At 38.9% G+C, this 25,485-nt stretch overlaps 3 protein-coding genes and 2 non-coding genes across 5 annotated transcripts; 3 read left to right on the top strand and 2 right to left on the bottom strand.

Moving 5' to 3' along the window:
• Nucleotides 1-3,345: 3,345 nt before the first annotated feature.
• Nucleotides 3,346-3,417, bottom strand: trnad-guc (transfer RNA aspartic acid (anticodon GUC)). Its single transcript has one exon. It is a non-coding gene; the product is annotated as a tRNA-Asp (tRNA).
• Nucleotides 3,418-3,978: 561 nt separating this feature from the next.
• Nucleotides 3,979-11,936, bottom strand: vac14 (vac14 homolog (S. cerevisiae)). Its single transcript, XM_057329622.1, has 20 exons — nucleotides 11,646-11,936; nucleotides 11,270-11,435; nucleotides 10,772-10,922; nucleotides 10,476-10,643; nucleotides 10,191-10,253; nucleotides 9,663-9,770; nucleotides 9,443-9,552; nucleotides 9,241-9,362; nucleotides 9,023-9,160; nucleotides 8,752-8,895; nucleotides 7,399-7,462; nucleotides 7,056-7,200; nucleotides 6,909-6,974; nucleotides 6,682-6,829; nucleotides 6,471-6,603; nucleotides 6,204-6,378; nucleotides 5,969-6,087; nucleotides 5,002-5,081; nucleotides 4,776-4,926; nucleotides 3,979-4,693 (listed from the first exon to the last, which is right to left on the bottom strand). Exons 2-20 carry the CDS (start codon nucleotides 11,371-11,373, stop codon nucleotides 4,531-4,533), a joined length of 2,352 nt encoding a protein of 783 aa, XP_057185605.1. The 5' UTR covers nucleotides 11,374-11,435; nucleotides 11,646-11,936; the 3' UTR covers nucleotides 3,979-4,530.
• Nucleotides 8,567-8,637, top strand: trnag-gcc (transfer RNA glycine (anticodon GCC)). Its single transcript has one exon. It is a non-coding gene; the product is annotated as a tRNA-Gly (tRNA).
• Nucleotides 11,937-12,398: 462 nt separating the features above from the next.
• Nucleotides 12,399-14,853, top strand: zpd (zona pellucida glycoprotein d). The gene is made up of 9 exons (XM_057330327.1): nucleotides 12,399-12,507; nucleotides 12,581-12,629; nucleotides 12,707-12,808; nucleotides 12,902-13,110; nucleotides 13,189-13,346; nucleotides 13,609-13,851; nucleotides 13,953-14,136; nucleotides 14,255-14,360; nucleotides 14,438-14,853. The coding sequence occupies exons 1-9, from the start codon at nucleotides 12,484-12,486 to the stop codon at nucleotides 14,548-14,550; spliced, it is 1,188 nt and encodes a 395-aa protein (XP_057186310.1). The 5' UTR covers nucleotides 12,399-12,483; the 3' UTR covers nucleotides 14,551-14,853.
• Nucleotides 14,854-14,984: 131 nt separating this feature from the next.
• Nucleotides 14,985-23,618, top strand: mmp15a (matrix metallopeptidase 15a). The gene is made up of 10 exons (XM_057330326.1): nucleotides 14,985-15,639; nucleotides 16,668-16,816; nucleotides 17,101-17,223; nucleotides 17,659-17,963; nucleotides 18,282-18,443; nucleotides 18,571-18,833; nucleotides 19,576-19,714; nucleotides 20,258-20,405; nucleotides 20,684-20,799; nucleotides 21,737-23,618. Exons 1-10 carry the CDS (start codon nucleotides 15,502-15,504, stop codon nucleotides 22,162-22,164), a joined length of 1,971 nt encoding a protein of 656 aa, XP_057186309.1. The 5' UTR covers nucleotides 14,985-15,501; the 3' UTR covers nucleotides 22,165-23,618.
• Nucleotides 23,619-25,485: the final 1,867 nt, after the last annotated feature.

Raw genomic sequence — 25,485 nt, 5'->3', positions numbered from 1 at the left:
AAAGCAATTTCCACAGAATCACATTCACACAAAGCTCAAGACTGTCACCTATTAATCATGGAAAGCTTGGAACAGCGCTCTACCTCTGAACAGGTCTCCTATCGTCAGCTTCTTTATGAGCCAAAGAGGAAATGGGTCATGACTTCCTGAGCTCATTTTATAGCTGAACGATTTCACCTCCAAAGGTGAGATTTAACAAGAACTTATGAGCCTGTGTGCGAGACACTAAGCTTTAAGAACATTTTCTTAACTAACAATAGTTTATCTAATATTAACTAATATTGGTTTATTAACAATAGATTATCTCCAATCCAAACTTGCAAGCTGTTTATTTGGTGAAGCTCAAAAGTGGACATGTTTGAAGAATTGCTCATAAATCATAAATCCAAAAAGGACAAAATATTCAGTCTGTTTTCAACACAAGTATTGTATGACTTCAGATCACTTTCAACAATGCCTTTATGGTGTATTTGACCATTATTCAATATGCAGTAAATAATGGGTTTTCGTTTTTGAGCGAGCTGATCTTTTATTCCATTTATCCATTCAACTTTTATAACACAATGTTTTACCAAGCAGATTCAATTAAATGCAATCTGTGCAAAGATGTGTCTGACAGCATGTGGCCAGCCTGAAGAATGGGAAACGATGAATATCTGAAGTTTTCCGCACAGCTAGAACAACAAGCCTTTGGGGCTATCTGAACCGAGCAAAGGAATAGACAAAAAAGAAAAACTGTTGCATACGGCATATCAAAGATCATCTTTGGCCTGTTATCTATTATTTATTCAATCACAGAAAGCTGAGTTGAGAATAACAATGCTTAACATTCTCCACTTTTGTGACATCCATAGCTTCTTCAGAAAACAAAGTCCTGCTAATGCGAGCTTACATTTGGTCAGGTGAGGCATGAGGTATCATAGTTGCGGTAGTGAAGTGTTTTCTTCTCTTTTTCATTCAATCTAGTCTTTAGAGAGGATAAGGTAGGAGCAGAGCCCCCGGTGAGCCAATTAGACCTTACCCAGCCAAAAACAGCATTCATAACATCGTTCATGTGAACTTCAGTAAACAAGTATAAATGTTTTATCAAACCATTTACACTATCTACAATGAAACGTTGAGAACTGAAAAGTACTTGTTTTTCTGTTTACTCTTCTGTCTGTGTAGACAGCAAATATTGATCTGATTCTTGAATCTGAATTTTAAAGCTGTTGTCTGTTATTTAATCAATTAAATTCTTGTGCTTTTGTGGCGGTGATCGCTAAACATTTTTCTTCTTTTATCTTTCAGTACTATCAAGTAAAAGCTGACCTTGTTTTATGGCTTGCAGTTTAGGAATTATTTAATGATCCCTGAAAGCCAGAGGAAATATTGTGGCCCATGTGCCCTTCAGGTGTTTATTGCCGGCCTACAAATCATATCATGGCACCTGGACATAAATTGCCTTCAGGTTCTTGGAAGTTTTTTATGAGCTTGGAAATCTTAATTTGGACTGGTTTTTAGCTGGAAAACATCAAATGAATGAAGAATAGAAGACTTTAATGTGTCTAATGAGAAATAATGTTTGATCACTGTCGGTGCCATATAGTCTACAATCTAAAATGATGATAGCTCTATGAGGAAACTGACATAGTGCTGTTTTTTATTTTTTCCATTGTGTGGATGAGTCTTATAAAGTTCGTGGTGGTTCTGTTGAGAACAAGTGTCATGTTTAATGGTAAGGTTTGACATTTCGTGTGGAAAGGGGAGCGTTCAAAAGAATCGCTGATCAAAGGAACGACTAGTTTCAAAAGCAGATGGGCGGATGTTCATGTAGACTTGAGACAAACAGGACTGTTTCGGCATTCTCGGTAGCATGCCACTTGTAGGCTAAACAGACTAAATGTATGTCATAACACGGTGTCTACACTGGACGCGACACATCCAGTGTGGACAAATTGTAAAATTAAAATGGGTTCTAATGCGTTTTATTGACTTTTGTCGACACGGTGTCTCGCTCTCCTATACAAAATAAAACTGTAAAGACCTATTATTAGACACCATCATTAGGCATTAGACACCACTGACATATTGAAAGGACATCCAAAATCAGTTTATGATTAGTGTATTTACTGGCTTTTGTGGAAATTTTGGTCATTTTTATTTATTTTTATTCTACTTAGTTTTGTAGACTTCTTAAAATGTTAAATGGTTTTATTAGTAAGTAATAAAAAAAGATTAGATAAAAGTTTATGCTCAATTAATCATTTTAAATGAATCGAATGTCTTCTAGGGATGCCACAATACAGTTCGGTAGGACCTCCACGGTTCAATACGTGTAAGTGAATTACGGTTTACGTTTAAATTTTTCCGTGCGCTTAATTACACTGTGAACTGGCTCTGTCCATGTTTGTCTGTATGCTGAGATAGATAAACGCATCCCCAATATCTAATAGCGAGCGGTGATCGGGCGGTGAAGCGAGACTGCCTGCAACACGAGAAGCAATGTGCTGTTGTCGAGTGTAATGCTGACGAACAGACGCGAGCTGGCTTTATTGTATGCCCTTTGTACTAAAGTGATAATGTTCAAATATGTTGGCACATCAAGAATGTATTTTTACACTGCATAGAAAAGCAGCATGTTCGCGTTGCTCTCAGCACATGAAAGAGCGTCTATTCCAGCAACATGCCAAAGTCCGTTTAACGAAAGTCATGCCACTCAGCGGCCTGTCGGACAGCTATTTACGTCATAGCAAGAGCGCCTCCAAGCAGCTATTTAGCATTGCATTTCTTCCAAATTATTGCAATGGCAGTGACGCACCTTGTTAATATATTATCTTTGGCCTTTCCCATTGAGCGCACGTTTACTTCCATTACAGCAATCTTTTGTGTTTAGCATTACGTCATTTTAATTACTCTGATGCGCAAAACCTCTTCAAGAAGCTTCTTTTACTGGCATGTTGATGAACAGTAAACCAAAAGCTGCTGTGAGCTGCCAGTGTAAATCTTTACATTTATTAAATACACCAGGAATTTGTACAAGTTGTTTTTTGCTTAAAGATAATAAAATAAGTCAAGTAAAATAAAGAGAATTTCAGTAAAATTGTTTTTACCTGTCACATAAGCATAAAACAATCAAAAAACACTTTAATGTGCCGAAGCCATCAGAACCGAACCGAAAAACGTGGGCCATAAACCGAGGTTCATATTGAACCGCGGGTGAGCTGTATTGTTGCATCCCTAATTTGGAGATAAATGTACTGTAGCCTATGTATAATTTTTAGAATATATAAAGGTAGATGGTTTAAACAAATTAAATTATGACCAGTAATAAGAGGGGTTATGTAAATGGGCGAAAAAGCTGTCCTCCCCGTCGGGGAATCGAACCCCGGTCTCCCGCGTGACAGGCGGGGATACTCACCACTATACTAACGAGGAGTGAACGAGTGTGGAATTAACATGTCATCGTTAAATGACGGAGCTCGGATTTTAATAACGCTTTAATGCATTAAGACCAAATTCAATTCACACATTAAAATACTGTATGCTATTTACGAAGCCATTCAGAAGGGTCAAGAATATGAATATAAAGTGCTGAATGAAATGTGTAATGTGTAACGTTACGCGTTTTCCTCGCATAGAATGAGCTTAACGTGAAACTTCGTTCGTTTTGTTCACATTTTGGACTCATTTTACTGTACATAGTGTAGCCTACCGTATTACTGTACAGTGTGTACGTTATTTGATCTTTTAATATTATGGTCTTTATGCATTTAGCCGCGTTAAGCGTTTGTCAGGTATGTGTTTTAAAATGCTCGCAACAGGTTAGTCATAAAAGCTCCTAAATACTCTCCTAAAAATTGCGAGTTTCCGCTGTCTTTAGTCTTCCTGACGAAAGTGACGCTCTTGCGACATCTGCTGGACTGTTTAATAAGGGTTCACTTTGAATTGAGCCATCGGAGCAAAGCACAAAATATTTAAAAAAAACTATTATACTATACATGGTGCACTTTATTATAACCTTTTTTTAACATTACAGAGAAATTACATAGGTTTGCATGTACAGTAAGGCCAAGAGTAAATCTTTGTTGTCGTAGAAAAACAAATGTGGTTGAAATGCTAAAAAGGGGCACAGCGACAAGTAGTTGCTCATGGGAATACTGAAATACTATTAAGAATTGATAGTGTTGGGTGCGGTATGTGCATGAGATAAATGCTTATTGCAATGCAAAAAAGAGACAATTGACACATTTACATTACATGTCATAAGCATATTCGGGGTCATGCAATGTGTTGTCAACTGAGAAGGATATAAGCACTGGCTTGTAATCTGTAAAAGATATGATCAAACTGAGTGCATGTAATAAATCAGCTCTCCAGCACCTGAACATAAAGCACTTAACGCATCATAAAAATGATAAGACACAAAGTCCCTCATGCCTACAGTAGCTTGAATACATTTAAAACTAAATTATTTGACATATGGATGGTCCTGTTGTGGTTCCACTCTTTGCGTGTATGGAGGACTACGTATCTTTCTCATGGCTGCCTTTACACCATCAGCTTCCTGTCTGGGTACTCAGAGCGGCCTGCCCTCTGATGTCTCACTTCCAAGTGTTTGCTCTGAACTCGGTCAAAGTGTTGGAGCAGATCACTGTAGTCTATATGAGGCTGAGCTGTGCGTTTGTCTTTGACAGGTGCTTTTGGGTCTTCTCTGTAAAACGAAGGTGACACTTTATAACACAGTATGCCTGAGAATACAGTGGCTGTCCAACTTAGAAGATACTTGTACTTACACGGTCCTCATCAGTTCAGGGTTTGGTACACAGCTGAGCCGATGTGACAGAAGTTGAAATGCTTGACTCTGAGGAAGCAGCATTAGCAGGCCATACAGAGCTTTGATGAGATAAGGGTTGTGCTCTACATCCAATAACTGAAGACGGAGGTCTGAAAGAAGCAAGAGTGTTAGAGTATAGAGATGCGGTGATACTTAATGTGAGATGGTGGACAATTGGAACTCACAGGTGAAAATGGGGCTTTCAATGAGCTGCACAAGTTTATCCACCTCCATGAGGAAGTCAACAGTCACCTCAAGATTTCCGCTGATTCGTTCAAGTCAAAGAATTTGTGAATTGTTTTGAATTCTTATCACCTTTTCAGGCTTTATTTATTTTATTTTTTTAAAGATTATTCTGACAAACAAAGACCAACTTGTCGCTAAAGAAAAGTTTTAGAACTGAGCATAACTGTATTTTGTATTATTAACATAAATTGCATTATTACATAATTTCTTTCCACAACTTTTCATGGACTATTTAAAAATTCCACGATATGAACAAGTTTCCTAAAGAAATGCTTTATTTAACCCGTAAGAACCCAGACACGTTTGTCTGAATAAAGGAGAGGATATAAATTATGTGAAATAAAAAAATCACATATAACATAGTTCAGAAATGATTTTTGAAATAAACACCTACTGTTTTAAGGTCTACAGCCTGGTGTAACATAAAGAGAAAATTAAGAGACCATTTCAAAATTATTTTCTGTTTAGGTAAATGATCATTTTGTTTCATTCTGTGAACTACTAACAATATTTTTCCCAAATTTCAAATAAAGATATTGTTTCTATTTGCATTTATTTGTGGAAAATGAAAACTGGAGAAACAGGTCAAAATAACAAAAAAGATGCTCTGTTTTTTTCAGACCTCAAATGCTGCAAAGAAAACAAGTTCATATTCATATATAAACAATACAACAGTCATATTTGTACAATTATTTAGGAAAACTTCAAACATTCTTTTAATGTGATAACCCTGATTTTTACCAAATTTTGTATGCGTTGTCATGCTGTCGGTCTCTCATTGCTGTTGAATTACTTTGTCACTTCTAAGGTTCTGGAATGGCCACAATACATTTGGAATGGTCTCTTAATTTCTCAAAAAATTACACGTCATATTACATTATGCAGACACTATACAGCAAAGGATACAATTTCTGGATGAGGTCATAGGCGTGACGATAATTCTGGGTCAGGAAGCAGAGAGACACAGTGGCCACTGGATTGTGACACCAAGAGCGATAGAGGCAACAGAATAGAGCACAGCTTTCCTGAAGGATAAAAAATGTGATGTCCTCAAGTGGAACTCAAATCTTAAGATTAAAGACAAAGGTTTATCCGTGAGTCTTATTAGGCATTCTTGCGTACAACCCCCAAAAGTTGTTACCTGTGTGCGCAGGTCTTTGAGCTGATTCCTCAGCTGAAAAAGTTCAGCAGAGGTTAGCAGAATAGTGTTAAGCGTCTGCACCATGGTGGAGGCGAATTTCAGGTCTTCCTCCTTTAGCAAGATGTCCGCCATGGAGTGGAATATGTTTTCGGCGTGCAGGAGGAGACACAGCTGCCTGTGGTAGAAAAATCTCATTAGTGCTGGTTACAGCAAATTTCTTTTTGAACTTGTACATCTTTTTTGTTGAAGAAATTAGGACGGTTTTACCTGATAATAAACACCCCCCTCATTTCTAGAAGTTTCCTCTCTATACTGAAGCGCTTGAGCAAATTAATCATAAACTTGTAGAAGTATGAATTCATGCTTGGGGTTGACGGAGACAAGTCTGCCATCTTAGATCCTGTCAAAAAAAGCGTCAGTTTATTTAATGTCAATACAACACAAAACGTCAAACAGGTTCTTGGTCCTTGATACTCACCAACCGCCATCTGTGGTCCATCTCTGTTCCCTCCGGGAATATGAAGCTCTGATTTGGCATCCGAGTTGTCGCATGATCCAGAGGTGTCTGTCTGTCCGGCAGGGGATGATGCGATCTCGGCTAAAACCTCCAAGTCTTTTAAAATCACCTGTGAGAGATTTTGATCTATACATTTGCTTTTGCCCTGTACATTAGCACTGAGAATACTTTGCATTTTCAGTACGTACTTCATCAGACTCATCTGATAGCGTCTTCAGTAGCATGGGGAACAAACTGTCGGTGTGCTTGAACATCTGTCATGAGCGAGTTAATAATTTAAATCACATAGAAAATATGTTCTTTTCTAAATGTAGTGTAACCAATATGAGCATCACCTTGCAAGGGGTCTTGATGTAAAGATGGTAAAGCCACTTCAACACAGCAATACGAGTCATCATCCCAGTGGACGAATCGTGTAAATGTCTGTCCAGCACCTGCACTATGCCATCCAGATCTAGAGTTACTGCAGACCTGTCAGAACTACAGAACGTAAAATTTGATCAAAGATCTTGACTAAATCATCTAGTGTTGTCTTATTTATTAAACAATGTTATCATGTTTACTTTATTAGGTCAAGTCAGTGACTTGTGTGAGCCACTAAGGCTTAAAATACGTGTATTTGTGTTAAATGTCGATAGAAATAACTGTAACATTTTGTCAGTAACTTTCGGTGCATACGTTGTTGGCGTGAAGAACGAGATGTTGCTGAAGCCCACCGACTCCTGCGATTCATTTAGGGAATCTAAAATAAATGACAAAGATTACCACTGAATAAAAAAAGCATATTTACTCGCTAAGTAAGATGCAATTAATACATTTTTATAAGACAGGGTAGACATGCAAAAAGGAAAAGTGTGGATGCATTGGTCGGGAATCGAACCCGGGCTTCCCGCGCGGAAGGCGAGCATTGTTTAGCTAAACGGCCCTAAACCGATTCCCATTCATTTTCAATGGTAGTGCTAAAACACTACGGATGCAATATTATTTTGGCCACTGACGCTCCATTGGCGCTCTTCCGTGAAGTCGCCATTGTCATCTCGGCTCGAAGAGTGAAAACACACAGCAGCGCTCGTCTTATTTTACACGTTGTCAACTCATCTAAGAAAGGTAAGTTACTTTAGTTTACCACACCTTTTACTATTTGTGCTGAAACCTTGTGCAAGCACGTCAGCATCGCACTATGAGTAATTGTTTCCCATGACACCGGCTTTCTTTCATCATTCATCCTGCCGGCTTTCATTTACTTCATCGTAGTATTATCTGCACGCTAAATTATGAATGAACAGAACTTGCATCTTAGTTTTTGTGTTGTGTTTCTTTGTGTTTAAATATAGCGTTTTTCTCCGTGGTTGCTACATAACGCCATCGTACTAGCTTTACTCAATCTGTTTTTTCGGCTGTGTAAAGTTATTTATTTACTTCTGGAAACGTCAATTAAATTTCATAACTGTATTACTGAAATCAGATTAGTTTTTCCCGTGATAACACACATAATGCTCCTCCTATATGGGACCTTGCAAAATGAACTATCAGAACATCACTTGTTGATTACGTGCGAAATTACGAATGGGCTTGACCATTATTTTATGACCATTATTCAACTTTTGTAATGGTTATATATGACAAAATGTAAATTTTTGGGCGAATGAATAAGTGATGCGTATAGACATGAAATGGCTCTTTTTTTTGTTTAAAGTGAGAAAAACATACCAATTCTACCACAGTCCTACCCGTCTACCAATCCTAGAACAGTCTTTTAAAACATTGCCTCCTAGTGAAACATACTGGTAGGTGCACCATGTACACACTTATATCTTGGAATGCAGGGGGCAGTGAAAGCAGGAACGCATTGGTGGTTCAGTGGTAGAATTCTCGCCTGCCACGCGGGAGGCCCGGGTTCGATTCCCGGCCAATGCATCTACACTTTTTTTCCTTGCCACATAACCACCACTGAACGTAAAATTGGGTTGTAAAAAATGTAACTGTTGTAAAAAAAATGATAAAACAATAAATAATATTATAAAAACTGACCATTGAGATCTCCCTCTTTTTTAGCTGGTGCTTCATCGCTAGGAGGGGAAGATTTGGTCTGTGTATCTTCGTCATCTTCATCATCCTCAGGTGTCACAAGCTTCATCAGGCTATGATTGCATGCATTGGCGACCTCTTTTGTACCTGGAGATAAAACATTAAAGAAAAAGATCTGTGGAAGCTTTAAATACATTTTTGCAGAATGGCACGTTCATGAACAAAGCTACATGAAACATACAAATGACACACACAACATGTAAATGAATCTTACTCTTTTTACGGTCATCGTAGGAAAGGCACGGCAACACAGCTGTCAGTATTCCAGAGGAATAAGGCAGAACCACTCTCCCTGCAAGCTGGATGAATTCCCTCATCCATGTCATAGCAGTCAACTGGATGAGATCATTCGCTGGAAAAAGAGAGAATACAAAATACACTTAATGCCGTGATGGTTTAATGTTTGCCTAGGCGTGACAATATTTGACTTACTGGATTTAGATTCATCAGACACTTGACAGTGGATGACTAAAATGTTGGCCATTTCTGCGAATTTGACGCTGGATGGATTCTTCTTAATTTCTTTTAGGAATTCCCCCAAAACCACCTCACACCTAATGAACAGAAATACTACGTAGGAACAAACAGAAAAGAGGAAGAGATGATAGCAGTTGAGTGAAAATATGAGACGTACATTCGTCTGATCTCTTTGCTGCTGTCTCCAAGAATCTGAAAGAGTCCATCCAGAATTTCGGGCAAATAGTCCAGGAGGTTGATATCAGGAACGGACTCCAACACGTGGATCTGGCGCAGAGAGTTAGAAAACGCATTACTGGATGTTGCAACAGAATTGTGGCACCTATTAGATCAACTGTAAATATACGATGTATATATCTTAAAAGTGCTCAATTTACCCAGGAGATGATGAACTGGCGGGCGTACTGGTTGTTGGAGTAAATCCTCTCACGCAACAAGGGAACAAAAGCCACTAGGTCAAATTTGTTACTCTCAGTTACAATGTCCTGAAAAAAACACAAATTTAAATCATTTTTATATGTATTTACTTAAACCACACGTTGTCAAGCCTACATGTACGCAAAAAGAAATCTTAAAGTGATAGTTCACCCCAAAAAAAATTTTGTCATCATTTATTCGCCCTCTCGTCATTTCAAACCTTTATAAATTTCTTTCTGCCACAGAACACGGAAGAAGATATTATGAAAAATGTTGGTAACTGGCCCCCATTCACTTGCATTGGTTTTGTGTCCATACAATAGAAGTGAATGGGTGCCAGTGTTGTTCGGTTACCGACGTTCTTCAAAATATCTCCTTTCGTGTTCTGCGGAAGAAAGAAAGTCATAAAGGTTTGAAATGACAAGAGGGTGTGTAAATAATGACAGATTTTTCATTTTTAGATGAACTATCACTTTAAAATATCATACCTTCAGAAGCCGATCCAGGAGCTCAGATCCACTCTTGACATTAGGATCTGGATCTGCAGCAAGCTATAGACAACAGATTATTATGTGAGGTTTAAGAAAGGAATTTTTTACAAAACAATATTTTACGGTGGGAAGAATAAATATATGATGCTGTATTTGAATGACGATAACCGATATACAAAATGCATATTGTAATATTGCAAATGATGTTATCGTCTTATAAAGGTTAGATAGAAATAAAACACCATACTGTATATGGACACATACATAAAGACTCAAGTTTACCTTGCTGAGTCCATCGAACAGCACATTGAAATGGGGCAGCACTGCCCCCCTCGCAACCTTCACTATATTATAAAGGGCCTCACATGCGTAATACCGCAGACGGCTGTCGGAGTCATTGAAGCACGTAAGGACCGGATCAATGAGTTCTTTTAGGTACAGTCCAGAATCCTGAGAAACGCAAAATGGAAGTTAAGATAAACAATCAAAGTTACAAAGTGTTACTGCTTTGCAAAGACAAAGTACCACTGAGTCAAAGGCTTTAAAATCTGTATGTAACGGACATACAGTTCACATACTTTTCCCAGGGCTATAGAGCACGCAGCCAACCCGATGAGACCTCCTTTTCTGCTGTGAGGGTGCTGGGAGAGTGCAAACTCTGTGGCCAAAATCTGGATGATATGTCGGATCTGTGCAGAGTTGTTCTGGGCTACAAATTCTCGTACGAGCCTGGTTAAACAATAGAAAGTGCAATTAATTTGTACAATTTTAAAAATGAGTGCTGTTTGAAGAAAAAGTGCCTTTGGAGATCACTGGACTATGGGCTATTGATCATAAAATTACTAATGGAGTCATGTGGCCTGTCAGATGATCTGCTCTACTCTAGAGCTGAGTCACAAATACCATAACTAAGTCCTAATTACTTATTACAAGGAAATTGTAGCATGCATGTGTTACACTATTATTTGCATGCAAATGCCTGCCAGTGTCATAAAATGTGAACAATTTACTATTTATAACTATTTTTGCCTCCTAAAACACAATCTTAGTTTGAAGAATAATAGATCATGACTTACTTTTCAATTTCAAGAGCTGCCACCTTCCTCTTCTCGTACAACTTGTCGTTTAGTGCTCGCACAATGTTTGGAGTTAAGGGAGTAAAATCCTTTTCTGTGTTCATCTTGTTAAACTATTTCACACAGATCAGTCTTATAAATCGTCAAGCCTGATCTTTGAAAGTGGCTGCGCGAATTTTCCAAAAAAAGAGAAGCAGTCTTGTTAGATGACAGTTAATAATGTATCAGCGATGTATTAAGGATTCATCCACGAGCTACCGATCATCATTCGCTCGTGTTTTACAAGACAGGACTAGCGTTAGGCACTAAAATTTGTTTTCACGTTAGCATAAACGACAGGATTTCATTATATACATTACTTATAAAATAACTGGACCTGCTGTTTGAGACATTGAACGCGAGCGGCAAAGGATGAGATGAGAGCACTTGTAAAATAAAAGCCATACAACGCTTCTTAACCCAACTTATATTTAACTAAATAATTTACAGTAAACAATCCAAAAAAAACGTATGACATCCGTAGAGAACAAAATTCCTCGTAATATTTCCTAGCGAGGGATGACAGTAGCGCATCGCAATGTTTTTCAAGGCATAAAATGAGCTGAAGCCGCCATATGTCCCGGCTCACATGACTTCCTACAAACATCAGTGGCTGCAAATCGAGCGCCGATCATTGGATTTGTTTTGATTACGTCATAAGAGTCACATGTTCTTCCAACAGACAGGCGTGTTCAACAGCCGTGATGCGCAGAACGATCGGAGTTTGGCATCAAGTACCGCGAGAGTACAGCACAGAGTACAGGCCTCTGGTACAACAGCAAAGCTCTCGAATCGATCTCGCGGTATTTTGATGTCATACTCAAAGCGGTCTGCGCAGCGCCGCATGATCATGTCGAATAACTGTTGGAGGATGAAATTAAATTAGGAAAGTGATATGGGGGGGGTTAGTTTTTTGAAAGGAAAAAATGCTGAGCTGTACTTGAATGCTTTCACTGCCAGAAAGTTAGCCATTTAACAGCTGCCTGCCTGGGAGTTCTGTCAGCAGGTGTCACTCATTAAACCAATTTAGCCTCTGAAGTATTTAATCCATATTTACTTTTTCCACAATCCTTTCACGTAAAGACTACATATTACTACTAACGATTGCTATTTCTATATACTGACTAAAATAAGTCCATATAAAAGTGTCAACATTAGGCCAACACATTACACAAATGGCGCGCTGTCACAACGCAAAGGTGTGAGCCCACGTGCAATTTTGCGGTTTAAGCGTTACGTGAATATTTAAAATGTGTACTTTTACTCACACAGGTGTTTTTGCATCTTATAACTTTACTATGGGCTGCTGAAAGCGTTCTTGGTAAGCAGGATTAGTGTTATTTAAGTAAACGGAAGTAACTACAAAGAGATTTCATTAACAGTTTGAAGGTCAAACAGGTGAATGCGATGTTTCACGGTGTACCGACCCGAGAACCTGCATTCTGTCTTGGGGAAAATGTAAATGCGCAGTTGGATACTTTGGAGATTTCTGCGACCAAGGTAATGCAGTCTAGGATAAATAGGATAAAATTATTTAAATTGGTCTAATAACTAAACATGTTTTTTTTCCAAATGTATTTTTATATTTTGAAGTTGCAACAATGAATGTAACGTGTGGAAAAGACTACATTTCCATACTAGTGGATGAAGAGTTCTTCAACTACTACAATGTGGGAGTTGAGTCTCTTCATTTAACTAACACCAGCTGTCGTGGACACCGAGAGGAGATTTCTGGATCAACCTATTTCATACTACGTACACCAATGGACCAGTACACTTCATGTGGGGGTAAACCTGTGGAGGTGAGTCTAACCTTCTCTCATTTCAAGTGCAAGCACAATAGATGCCTGTTTTGCTTAACGTATTGGTATTTTTAACAGAAGAACATAACTCACATTGTGTACACCTTAACCCTGATGTCCGATCCACCTACCTATGGAAACATTGTGAGACATCCAGTTGTACACATCGAGTACAAGTGTGTCTATCCGTTCATTCGCAGACTCAGCCTGGCATTTCCCATCTTGTCTTTCTCCAGGTAACACACTTATGTTACGTGATACTAACTGTTGTTGAGATTGGGCATGACCTACTATTTCCTAGAATGCTTGAAGAGCTATTTTATCCAAAAATAAAAGTGAATTTAATCACCCTACTGTTATTCCAAATAATGTATAAACCCCCATTAGGGCCTGTTTTAACTGTGATGGCATATCAATATTCAAGTAATTTTCAATAGCTACAATGACCATTTACTTTTTTAACCGCATGTTATGTTTGACCTGTTTGTTGGTTTTAAGCGAGAGAATGTTTAAAGTTGATGAGGTGGATGCCAAAGTGGAGATGAGTTTGTTCAAAGATCACACGTACAGCGAAGCCTTCACCAGCACCCCTACAATTAAGCTCGGTGATCAAGTCTACGTCCAGATTCAAGTAACCGAACCAGAAGACTTCTTCAATCTGAAAGTGAACGAGTGTTGGGCCACCCAGTCGCCTAAACCTAATGATAAGTCAGGATTCACCCATAAAATGCTTGTAAATGGGTACGTTTTAACCTGGAATCGTAAGAATTCCTACCATTTTGTAAATGTTAAATCCAGCTCACCATCGGTTCATTTCTTGCCTTTTTTTTAACGTCTCTAAGGTGTATAAATGACAAAACGACTACATTTGTAAATGGTACATCACACTATGCTGGGAGAAACGGTGAGGGGTCAACTGTCCGTTATTCCTTTGATATGTTTCGTTTTGTAAACGGACCACACAGTGTCTACCTGCACTGCACCGTGCACCTCTGTACACCAGAAGATGAAGAATCATGTACTCCTGTAGGCATATTCCAGATTAGTTCCTTTTCAAAAACTGCAAAACTTGTCTTCTGTCATATATATATATATATATATATATATATATATATTGCATTCTTAACTTAATCACCTTTTTTAGGAATGTAAATCTATAGCCAAAAGAGAGGTTGTTTTGGATGAACAGTCTCAAGGCCTCCTGTCATATGGACCAATCAAACGTGAGCTACCTGAGAGACCTGTGACAAGTAAGTTAACATGTTTTATGATGTGCATTTAAATCTGTACAAGTACAACTTTAACTCTATGAATTGTCTTATTTTAGATCTCCTGGCATTGATTCTTCCATTTGGAGTGATCTGGGCTTTGGGCATCTTCCTTCTCATCCTGATCAGCGTTGTTAAAGCTGGACATAGACTACACGTGACAAACAGTTAAATAAATTAACTCGGCTTCCCTCAGTGCAGTGGTTTGGGTTAAATACAGAAGCTTTCAAGCTCTGTTGGAGGGCCCATAACATGGCCCTTAATGTGCACTGTATGTGTTTTGCTAAGCACGTTTAATGATCAAATCAACTCGAATAAGTGATTCCTGAGATAGACATGATGTGGGGTTGCTCATTGTTTTCTGTGATGCAGTCATAAATACAGCTGTGTACAGTACTGAATATGAACAACAGGTGGCAGTGAGCGCTACAACTAACCGAAATTAGCTTAAAAAAACTCATTCTTTAAATAAACATCTTTCAACACACTTCTCTTTGAACTGCTGCGTTTTAAATATATTAGTGCTTTTTATATAAAGTGATTAATATTACACTAATATACACATTAATATTAGTATAATAATTGCACAGGTTTACAGTGGGCAGAGCCTCGGGTGCGGCCGCGTGCTGCATATCAGCACGAGCTCCTCGTGAGGTTTCACGCTCATATTACGTGCCCTGCGTAAGATTCAATAGAGTTTCTCCTTTTATCGAGGACACGCCGCCCGGTCAACGGCATTTTCTCGTAGTTTTAACCCGGCGACACGGAAATCAACACAATGCGATGCAGCATCAACAAGTATTGTGTTTCTACTCTTTATAGTAGCTGGTAGAGAGCCGCCGTTCAGGCCAACTTCAACGGCGGAGTTTACACGCTTTTGAACCACTGGAGACCTTTTCGAGAGGATATCACGTTTTTCTGGATTTTTAAATTGTGATAGGCTAGATGAAAACCGTGGACCGGCTGAATTTACACAACTATGTAACGGATTAAGAAAAAAAGAAGTTGCTCGATTTGTGGATCCGTGGAGAACAAGGACCGTGTTTTTGGTGATTAAATCTCAGGTTGCGGTTTGATTAAGGGCACGAGAAGCTTGTGTGTTTATAACATAGCAGTGGAGTTGATGTGCAGCTGTCCCGGGCGCGGAGAGATGTCAGTCCGCAGCTCGCGACGGTCACTGAGACCCGTAATTACGGTTTTGATCCTGCTGTTTGTCAACATTGCTGGAACAGCTGCTGAGGATGAGGATTTTAGCGCAGAGGTTTGTATGAGCCATTGTGTTAAAATATTTATAGTCCACACAATTGCAAACATGTATATTAATATAACTATTCTGTTTACATTATGTATGTCGTATGTGTTATATGCACATTTTTCTTTGTTGTAGATATGGATTGTGCCATAGAAAAATAGCTTTTTTTAGTAACTGCCATTAGTATTTATTTTCATACTTAAAGCCCCAGTGAAATCAAAATGAAAGTTTTTTTTTCCTTTTATTAAAAATCATTTAGTTGTCAAGTGTAATGAAAAAGGTTTGTTTTGCATTCTGCCAGTGTGCACTCGTTTGGAATACAGACACAATACAATACTTAATGCAATGGACAGGCAATATACATTTATAATAAGATGCATTATTCAAGAAAAATGTTATTCAAGTACAGTTAATTTCGTTTTTAATTCAATGCACTATACAATGACTATATCATTTTTTATAACAGTAAAGAACGAAGTAAATAGTCAACAAAGGTTTATTGGTCTGATTGTTAACGTTTGAAGTATTGTTACAAGTACTTATAAGATTAAGTAAACAAAGCTAATGTAAATTATTCAAAAGAAAATGTATTAGATTATGCATTACTTTAAGCAGATGGTGCCATCTTAAATAAACATTTGGTGCTCTACAAAGCGCAATTTTCAGGTTTTTTCTTTTGTTTACCTAAACATCAGGTGAACCCATCCACAGGTCATAACAACTGAAGGAAGATTCGGCTGATTTCTGTTCACAAACTCTAGATATGGTGAACAAAATGCTTTTTCTTGCATTCGATTTCTCTATAAAGAAAAATGGTTGTGTTCCTACAGCAGTTTAAAACTTACTTTTATACTATGACAAAGCAGCTAGTCTTTTTCAAAACATAGTCCCAAGATGTGACCAATAGTGTCTTCAATATTTTTCTGTTTGGGTTATATGATCTGTCTTTTGCCATGTACTACTCGGCAACTCAAAGTTACAAAATATTTTTCACTCCTTAACGAAAAAAAAAAAACTTTTTTGTGTCTGTTTTTTAGTCCTGGCTGAGGACGTATGGCTACTTGTCCCAGGCGAGCAGACAGATGTCTACTATGCAGTCAGCTCAGATGCTTTCTAGTGCCATTAAAGATATGCAGCGCTTTTATGGCCTGGAGGTGACCGGACAAATGGACACAGCAACTCTGAAGTATGATTTCCTCTGGTACACCCTCTTATTCTACTGACCGTAGAACAACAACAAAACCTATATTTGTTTTGATTGTATGAAGTAAATTACTGTTTTTATTTTTATAAGAGTTAAGTTTGTATGAGGCAGTGGAAAGACCTGCGATCAGTTACTGTCTTAGAGTTAGAGCACTTTATCTCTTACGTGTAACAGTTCTGGTAGAATTTAGGTTTTGCTTAACTGTATTATAAGATAATTTTGAAGCAATGTCATGATGGTAATCATGTTAATATTCCTGGTTTCAGAGCTATGCAAAGACCTCGCTGTGGAGTGCCTGATCGTTTTGAGGAGTTAACCGAAGGAGCATCACGACGCAAACGTTACGCCCTTACCGGCCACAAGTGGGATGAGGAAAAGCTCACCTACAGGTGACTTTAAAGGGATACTTCACCCAAAACTGAAAATTCTGTCATCATTTACTCGCCTTCGAGTTGTTCCAAATCTGTATAAATGTCTTTGTTCTGATGAACACAGGAGGATATTTGGAAGAATGTTTATAACCAGACAGATTTTGCCCCCCATTGACTGCCATAGTAGGAAAAAATACAATGGTAGTCAAGTGCCCCAGAACTGTTTGCTGTCCTACATTCTTCAAAATGATAGTCAGTGGGGGGCAAAATCTGTCTTCATCAGAACCAAGAAATCTATACAGATTTGAAACAACTCGAAGGTGAGTAAATGATGACAGAATTTTCATTTTTGGGTGAAGTATCCCTTTAATCAGAAAACACAAAAAAAGTCACAAATGTTGTGACAACCAGAAACTAACAAAAAATATTATTTTGTTTGTTCTCTGCCTTAAGTATTCAGAACCACTCACCAAAGGTTGGCCGGGAGCAGACGTACGAGGCTATTCGCAGAGCCTTTCAGGTTTGGCAGAAAGTTACGCCTCTGCGGTTTGAGGAGGTCCCGTACCATGAGATAAAAAACGGAAGTGAAGGACCTGACATAATACTACTGTTTGCATCTGGATATCATGGTGATATGTCTCTCTTCGATGGGGAAGGAGGTTCCCTGGCACATGCTTTTTTCCCTGGTCCTGGAATGGGAGGCGACACACATTTCGACACAGACGAACCATGGACCCTAAACCAACCGGAAGGCTCTGGTGTGAACAGTTTGTGGTTTTTTTGCATGCCTTTTCCTTTCGAAGTGACATGCTGGTGGTTTCCCGGACAGGGATAAGACTAGTCCTAGACTCAAATAAGTGCAAGAGATGTCCGAAAACAGCTTGCACTGACATATCTCAAATAACATCAGTGCCTTTGTGCTGTCTCAAAATGCACACCAGTAAGGTTTTTTGTAAGGCATGTTAGTTAAAACTGCTTAAATGTTCTGATTAAACTAAGGCCTAGTCCTGGTTTAAGCTAATTTAGCTCTCAATTTTTGTAATTTTGTAATTTGGTGTTTTACTCTGTGGGTTCAGGAGTTGACTTGTTTCTGGTCGCCGTTCATGAGTTGGGTCATGCGTTGGGGTTGGAGCACTCCGGTGACCCTTCGGCCATCATGGCGCCGTTTTACCAATGGATGGATACCAACCACTTCTCATTGGCTGAGGATGACATCAATGGCATTCACCAGATCTACGGTGAGTTCACTTATGCTGATCATTTTGCATGGCTACCATTGACCTTGTAGTCCACATGCTCTGTCTCGCTGTATATTATATACAAGTCACATTAGCTACGTGTGAAAGTATGGTTTTGAACATACAGGACCTCCAGAGATTGTCACCACTCAAGCAATGACCACCACAACCCTTCTTACAACCACTGCTGAACCCACCACCACGGTGGCCCTTCCGAGAACAACCAGACCCTCAATACGCCCCACAAAACCATGGGTCCCTCCGGTCAACCCCACCAGGAGGACTTACAGACCCCAGCCGACAGCACGATCAGATCAGGATGCACCTGACATCTGCGAGGGGGACTTTGACACGGTCACCATGCTACGAGGGGAGATGTTTGTCTTTAAGGTGAGGAGTTATCTGTATCTGTAATGATACTTGGTTATTAGTGGTTCGGTTGGAATAAAAACACATGTACTTTATTTAAAGAGGGAACAGAGCCATATCTAGGGGCCAAAATAATATCAAGACTTTTGTCTTAAAGGAATAGTTCACCTTTATAATGAAAATTCTGTCATCATTTACTCACCCTGTTGTCATTTTAAACCAGTGTGATTTTCTTTCTTCTGCAAAACACAAACGAAGATATTTTGAAAAATGTTGGTAACCAAAAACCGTAGGCCCCCCATTGACTTCTATTGTATTGTACAAAACCAATGCGAGTCAATGGAGACCAACGGTTTTTAAAGGTGAACTATTCCTTTAAGCTCTCGCTAAAACCTAACATCCTAGCAACCAGCAAGAACACCATAGCAACCACAAAGAAACATGTTAAATACTGTAAATAACTCTCAGAACAATTTAGCAACTGGATAGCAATGTAGCGTGCCAGAGGGTTTTTGCACGCAAGGCAACTAGCACGCTTTTTCTTTTGAAAATTTGATGGTAGTTAATATTTTAAGATAGTCTTTATTACCAACTTTATGCCTAGTTTGTTTAGATCCTGTATGCATCAATGTCTTTTGTTGTTTTTGGTAATCATGTGGTTCTTGTGCCTTTAAAAAGATAAATGTACACATAAGAATAGATCACCAATGTTTTACTGTGGTATGGTTAGATAAAGATTTATGAAGTTGATTGTCTTTGGCAGGGTCGTTGGTTCTGGAGGGTTAGGAGGAACCGTGTCCTGGATAATTACCCGATGCCTATCTCCTTCTTTTGGATGGGGCTTCCTGAGGACATAGATGCTGCATACGAACGGCACGATGGGAAATTTGTTTTCTTTAAAGGTCTGCATCTTATTCCAGAACCGTCAATGAAAAGTGTAACTAGAAATCTCAAAATGATTTAATATTAATATTTCCCAGATAGCAATCCACTTCTCTTTTAAACAAAAGCTCTCATTGCTGTAACAACATCTTGCAGTTAAATTATGTCACTCGTGAAACTTTCAAGGAGGGGGAAGGAGAGTCTGGCAGGCATGTATTGCGTCAGCTTCGGCTCCAGATGCTTACTGATCTGGTTTCATTTTGAGAAAAGAAACCTGGAGCCGGGAAGGTGTAGCGGGAGCATCAGCTTTTGTGTGACAGCTCGTGGATCATTTCGAGACTTGGTGTTGGTTATGCAAATTTGCAAGAATCCAGATTTCACTTTTTGCATTCATATGAGGAGTTGCTTTCATGTCACACAATGCAGTCTTCTATGCAGTCTCGCTAGCTGAATAGAAATCTCTGTGATATCATCTCTCAGCCACGCAACCCCTCCTGTTATGTTTCTCCATCTAATGTGGCTTTTTGTCCGTCCTCGCTTTGTGTTTTGTATCACTCCTGCAGGAAATAAATACTGGCTTTTCAGAGAGGCAGACGTGGAGCCTGGATACCCCCAGGACTTGTTTCGTTATGGTCAGGGAATGCCCGACAGAGTGGACGCGGCTGTGTGGTGGGAACCATCTGGCTATACATACTACTTCAGTGGAGACAGGTAAACACTGGATAAGGCCAGATGTGTCAGGGGGTAAGGGGACAGTTCACCCAAAATTAAACACTTTTCAGCGTTTATTCATCCTGATGTCATTCCAAATCTGTTAAGAAAATGTTTTTTGAAGAGCGTCGGTAACCAAACAACACATACCCCCATTAACTTCCATTGTATGAACACAAAACCAAATATCGTCTTTTTTCCCCACAGAACAAAGTGTCATACAGGTTCTGAACGGCATGAGAGTGAATAAATGATAGTTTTATTTTATTTTGTTGTAGATATTGGCGGTTTAGTGAAGAATTCCGTGCCGTGGATAAAGACTACCCCAAACCAGTGAGTGTGTGGGGGGCCGTTCCTGGCTCGCCGAAAGGGGTGTTTCTCAGCGATGATGGAGGTGAGTCAGACTAAGAGGGCTGGTGCCCAGGAAAATATCATGGTTAAATTAGAAAAAACTGAAAAAAGTCTATTTATCCAGAGCTGAGAGGGAAAGTGTGAGCTCATTGCTTAAAAACTGGGGCGAATAAGACATTTGACCTGAAAATGTGCTGATTGGCTAAAATCTTGGGTAATTAAACGTTTGATGATGAATCCAATGACCATATATTTCCAGATCTATTCATTTGTTTGGAAGCAGTGGGATATTTTGTTACTTCTAGTGTATTTATTATATGAAATTTCTTACATTGGTATTAGTTTACACTAAGGGCTCTGTAGTGCAACATTCGTTTATGATGCCCAATGACTTTTCCAAGATAATAATTGCTGCAAAATATTTCTGTTTATTGTTCATTTATAAAAAATACTATTGTTCATTGTTAGTGCATGCAAGTAAAAACTTTACTTACCAAAAGAATAAATGCTGTAAACAGTTGATCATTTGCTAAACATTTATGTGTTAGCACATAAAACTTAAAGGTCCAGTGTGTAATTTTTTGGACATTTTCTATTGACAGAAATGCAATATAATATACATAACTATGTATAAAAACATAATGCTTCATTATGTTTTTATTACATTAGAATGAGATGTTTCTATCTACATACACCACGGGTCCCCTTGGAATTCGCCATGTTGTTTCTACAGTAGCCCTAAACGGACAAACTGCTCTACAGAGCCTGTTTCGTTAATACGTTATCTCCTCCGGCAAAGAAATGAAAAGGCGATGACATTTTAGTCCTGTGTCAACCACTGTAGTACTTCAAAAGGGAGGGGTGGAGTGAGCCATTGGTTGCAATTTGCAACCTCACCGCTAGATGCCGCTAAATTTCATACGCTGCACCTTTAAGTGTCACTTTAATACTAAAATGCATCCCATTTTTTTTCCACACAGTGTTCACTTACTTCTACAAAGACACCAAATACTGGAGATTCGATAACAGGCGAATGAAAGTAGACTCTGGATATCCCAGGTCGATCCTGAACGATTTCATGGGCTGCCGAGTGCACTTTGAAGCAGAACCAGAAGTAAAACCCGACCATAGGCAGCCAGACACCACAAACAAAGATCAAGACTCCAACGACTACAAAAGTGATGATGACGCGGAGGACAAAAATGACGATGAGAAAGAGGAGGTAGACGTTGTTCTGAGGGTGAATAACACCGACGAGCACATCATGACGCTCATCTTGGTGACTGTGCCTTTGGTGCTGGTGCTGTGCATTCTGGGAGTTATCTATGTCATCATCACCACTCTTCAGAAAAAAGAGACACCGAAAGCGTTAGTGCACTGCAAAAGATCCCTGCAGCAATGGGTCTGATGTTCGACGACATGCGTTAGCTATTTGAAACGTAATGTGCGATCTCAATGCGAGTATGAAGAAACGTTACTTCAGAGATTCATTCGGCCAAAAATGACGGCACTTGTTAGGTTCGATTTCAGTTAGGATTTAAACTAGCTGACTAAAAGGAAGACGCCTACGTAGGTAGTAAACAGCTAGGCAGCTCACTAGTCTTGGCAACAGAGCCACGTTCACTGCCTTATATTATGCACATATGATTTTTAAGAGATGTCTTGTCGTTTATGGTGCTTGAACCCAAAACTTTATTGTTTAACTAAAATTTGCACTTTTGATAGTATTACAATTTGTTAAGTGGTGACGTTGTGGTTCTTCTGTGTTGTGTGTGATTTGTGTGTTTTCATCTTGAGCCCAAACGTTTTTCACTGTGGGAAGCTTTGGATGTATTCGAAAAAAGCATAGTTCAGCGAATTTCTTTCGTATCCTCTCTAATTTCGATGCCGAGGACGTGCAGACAGTAGAGGGTTAAAAGAAAAGCGAGGCTTAATAAATTGTCTCGCACACATTGGAGAGGGTTTATATGGTCTCTTCCCTGTGGAGCCCGGCCTGGCTTGCATTACACAGATGTTGCTGATTTTCGACTTTATGTTGAGAAGCAATAAGAGGGGGATGGGGGCTTGAGCCAGCCAGCATTTCCTCTGCTTGAGTTCCATTGAGCGTGCCAAAGCGAAGGAGGAGGGGGGATAAATCGGAGGCGTGGCTTTACTGTCATTGTGACCTACATTAGTCTTTCTCCAATACAACCCCCCCAAGGCAAGTTTCTCTTCCTAGGGGACTTTACTTTGTTTCACAAACTTTAAACAGCTCCGAAGTCTTTGTTTATGAGAAACATTCCTGACTTTGGGATTCTGTCCATCAGTGCCTTTCAAGGGTGCCTCCATTGTGCCACTAAACCGTGTTGAAAATGTACTGCTTTGTTTTCACTCACCATGAGCCCAAGGCTTTTCCTAGCATTCGAACAAACTTTGTGCAGTTTCAGCAAAAAATGCAGAGAAACTTTATTTTGTGTTTAAGTCTACATGTGGCTTTAAAAGGGGTAGTTCATCCAAAAACAGTCTGTTATTTATTCATCCTCGTGAGTCGTGTCATTCCAACACAAGTTGAGTTTCTTGCCCAGAAGAAATAAAGTTTCCAAAGACGAGAGCGAGTACATGACATGTTTAAACTTAAGGTGAACTATTTCTTTTAACATTTCAAACCTGTGTCTTGTGTATTATGTCAATATGAATGTGTTGGTTTTGTTTGAATTGTTAAGAGTTACGAAACTCCGACAACCATCAATTGTGTTTTATTTGATTTCAGATATGTGCGTCGTTTTTATTAACAATCGAGTGAATCATGCAGGGCATGTATTGCTTTTGTCCACAGATATTATCGAGTATGTAGCTTGCTCACAATAAAATGGAGTATACAGATGTCATCATCCATTTTATTTTGAACTTCCTCTGCTGATTTTGCACTTCCTTTTGTTTTGGTTTGAGTACAATAACAACTTAAAATGAATAGCTTGCAGTTCTGTTGTAAGCATGTCGCTCATGTTATAATAGCGACGAATGCAAGGCTTTTCCTGCTATTGTGCTGAAGGTATTAAGTGTGTATAGAAGGTGATGGGTCCCTTTTATGTTTAAGAGAAGATCTTTCTAAATGATCAGGGTAAACACTAATAATATGACTAAACCTTTTGCAATTTCTATGTTGCTGGCAAAAACTATACTACTTGAATTGTCAATGAAGCGAGATGTCTATATGGTGGTCATATTATACCATAAACACCAAAGTCTACTCGGACCTTCTCAAAGGGACAGTTCACCCAATAATGAAAATTCTGTCATCATTTACTCACCCTCGAGTTGTTCCAAATCTGTATGCATTTTTTTGTTCGGATGAAAAAAGATATTTGGGAGAATGCTTGTAACCAAACAGTTCTTGGCCACCACTGGCTACCATAGTAGGAAAAATGACACTAGTTGTCAAAAGTGCCCCAGAACTGTTTGCTTTATTACATTCTTCAAAATATCTTCTTTTGTGTTCGACAGAACAAAGAAATTTATCAAGCAATTTTTCCTAGTATGGTAGTTAATGGTGGCCAGAAATGTTTGGTTACAAGCGTTCTTACAAATATCTTTCTCGGTGTTCATCAGAACAAAGAAATTTATACAGATCTGGAACAACTCGGTGAGTAAATGATGACAGAATTTTCTTTTTTGGGTGAACAGTTCCTTTAAATTTACTCATGGGCTATATTCACTCCATCACAATTGGTTATAATAACCAAACAATGAAGTGACGCCCATGCATGTCTTATTTTAATTCTCAAAACATACTCACAGGAACCCCCTTCCTTCACTCTCTCCCCCGTATCCTGTTAAAGGATTAGATGAACACTTTTGCAGTTCGTCCAATCACATTCTGGGACACTATCATGAGACTGGACTGAGGGTGCCGATACGCTATACACTTTAGGGGCTTACCTGAGATCAGTTTTTGGTTTCGCTTAAAATGCTCGTAGTTTGTGCTTGTAAAGCAGTAGCCCTCAAAAGTCAAAGAATCACAATGAAACCATGTTACTTGGTAGGTTTTTAAAGCATGAAGAATACAGTGTTCCTCTTTTTGAGGTACATAATATAAATAGGACAGAATTTCAGGAAGCTTGAAGTAGCTTTCCCTTAATTTCTCCTGTCATGTTTGATTAGTCAGTTACACGCAACCCTAATCGTACCGGTTGGGTGTGAGGACATGTTTCTTTATTCGTTTCATATCTTCTTCTTTATCTTATCTCGGAGAAAATATCCAAGGTTAATCTAGGGAATGGGAGCTGATGACATCTGGAACTCGGGTTATGTTGGGTATCACACACTTCTATCAAAGCTAATTTACAACCCTTGAGATAAGGTACACATCCAATAATATGATATTATTGGTAGTGCTTTCTATAGCAAGGTTCGGGTCAAACCATCCAACATGAATGTGTAGCAACATCCTGGCAACCACCTTAGCAACTGCATTGCAATGCCCTGACAACCATCCACATCATGAGTAAATATCTGTATTAATGCAATATTTAATGAAAAACTTAAAATGTCTTAAATATGATATTCTGGTTTTTTCTCCACTGCAATGCAGTCTAATAGGATCCAGAATTTTGGAAAGTAAATTATACACAAACTGAAACCTGGCAGGTTCAACATTAAACCCATTTGCTTCACATTAGCCCCCATTGCTTTTACACTTAATCTGATGAGGGGTAGCACTGTCCTTCAAGATTTAATCCAGTTAGCCCAG

Source organism: Triplophysa rosa, linkage group LG3, assembly GCF_024868665.1.
Source record: "Triplophysa rosa linkage group LG3, Trosa_1v2, whole genome shotgun sequence".
NCBI classification, from domain to species: Eukaryota; Metazoa; Chordata; class Actinopteri; order Cypriniformes; family Nemacheilidae; genus Triplophysa; species Triplophysa rosa.
Note: the sequence above shows the minus strand (reverse complement) of the source record. Positions and strands in the feature narration are given on the sequence as shown.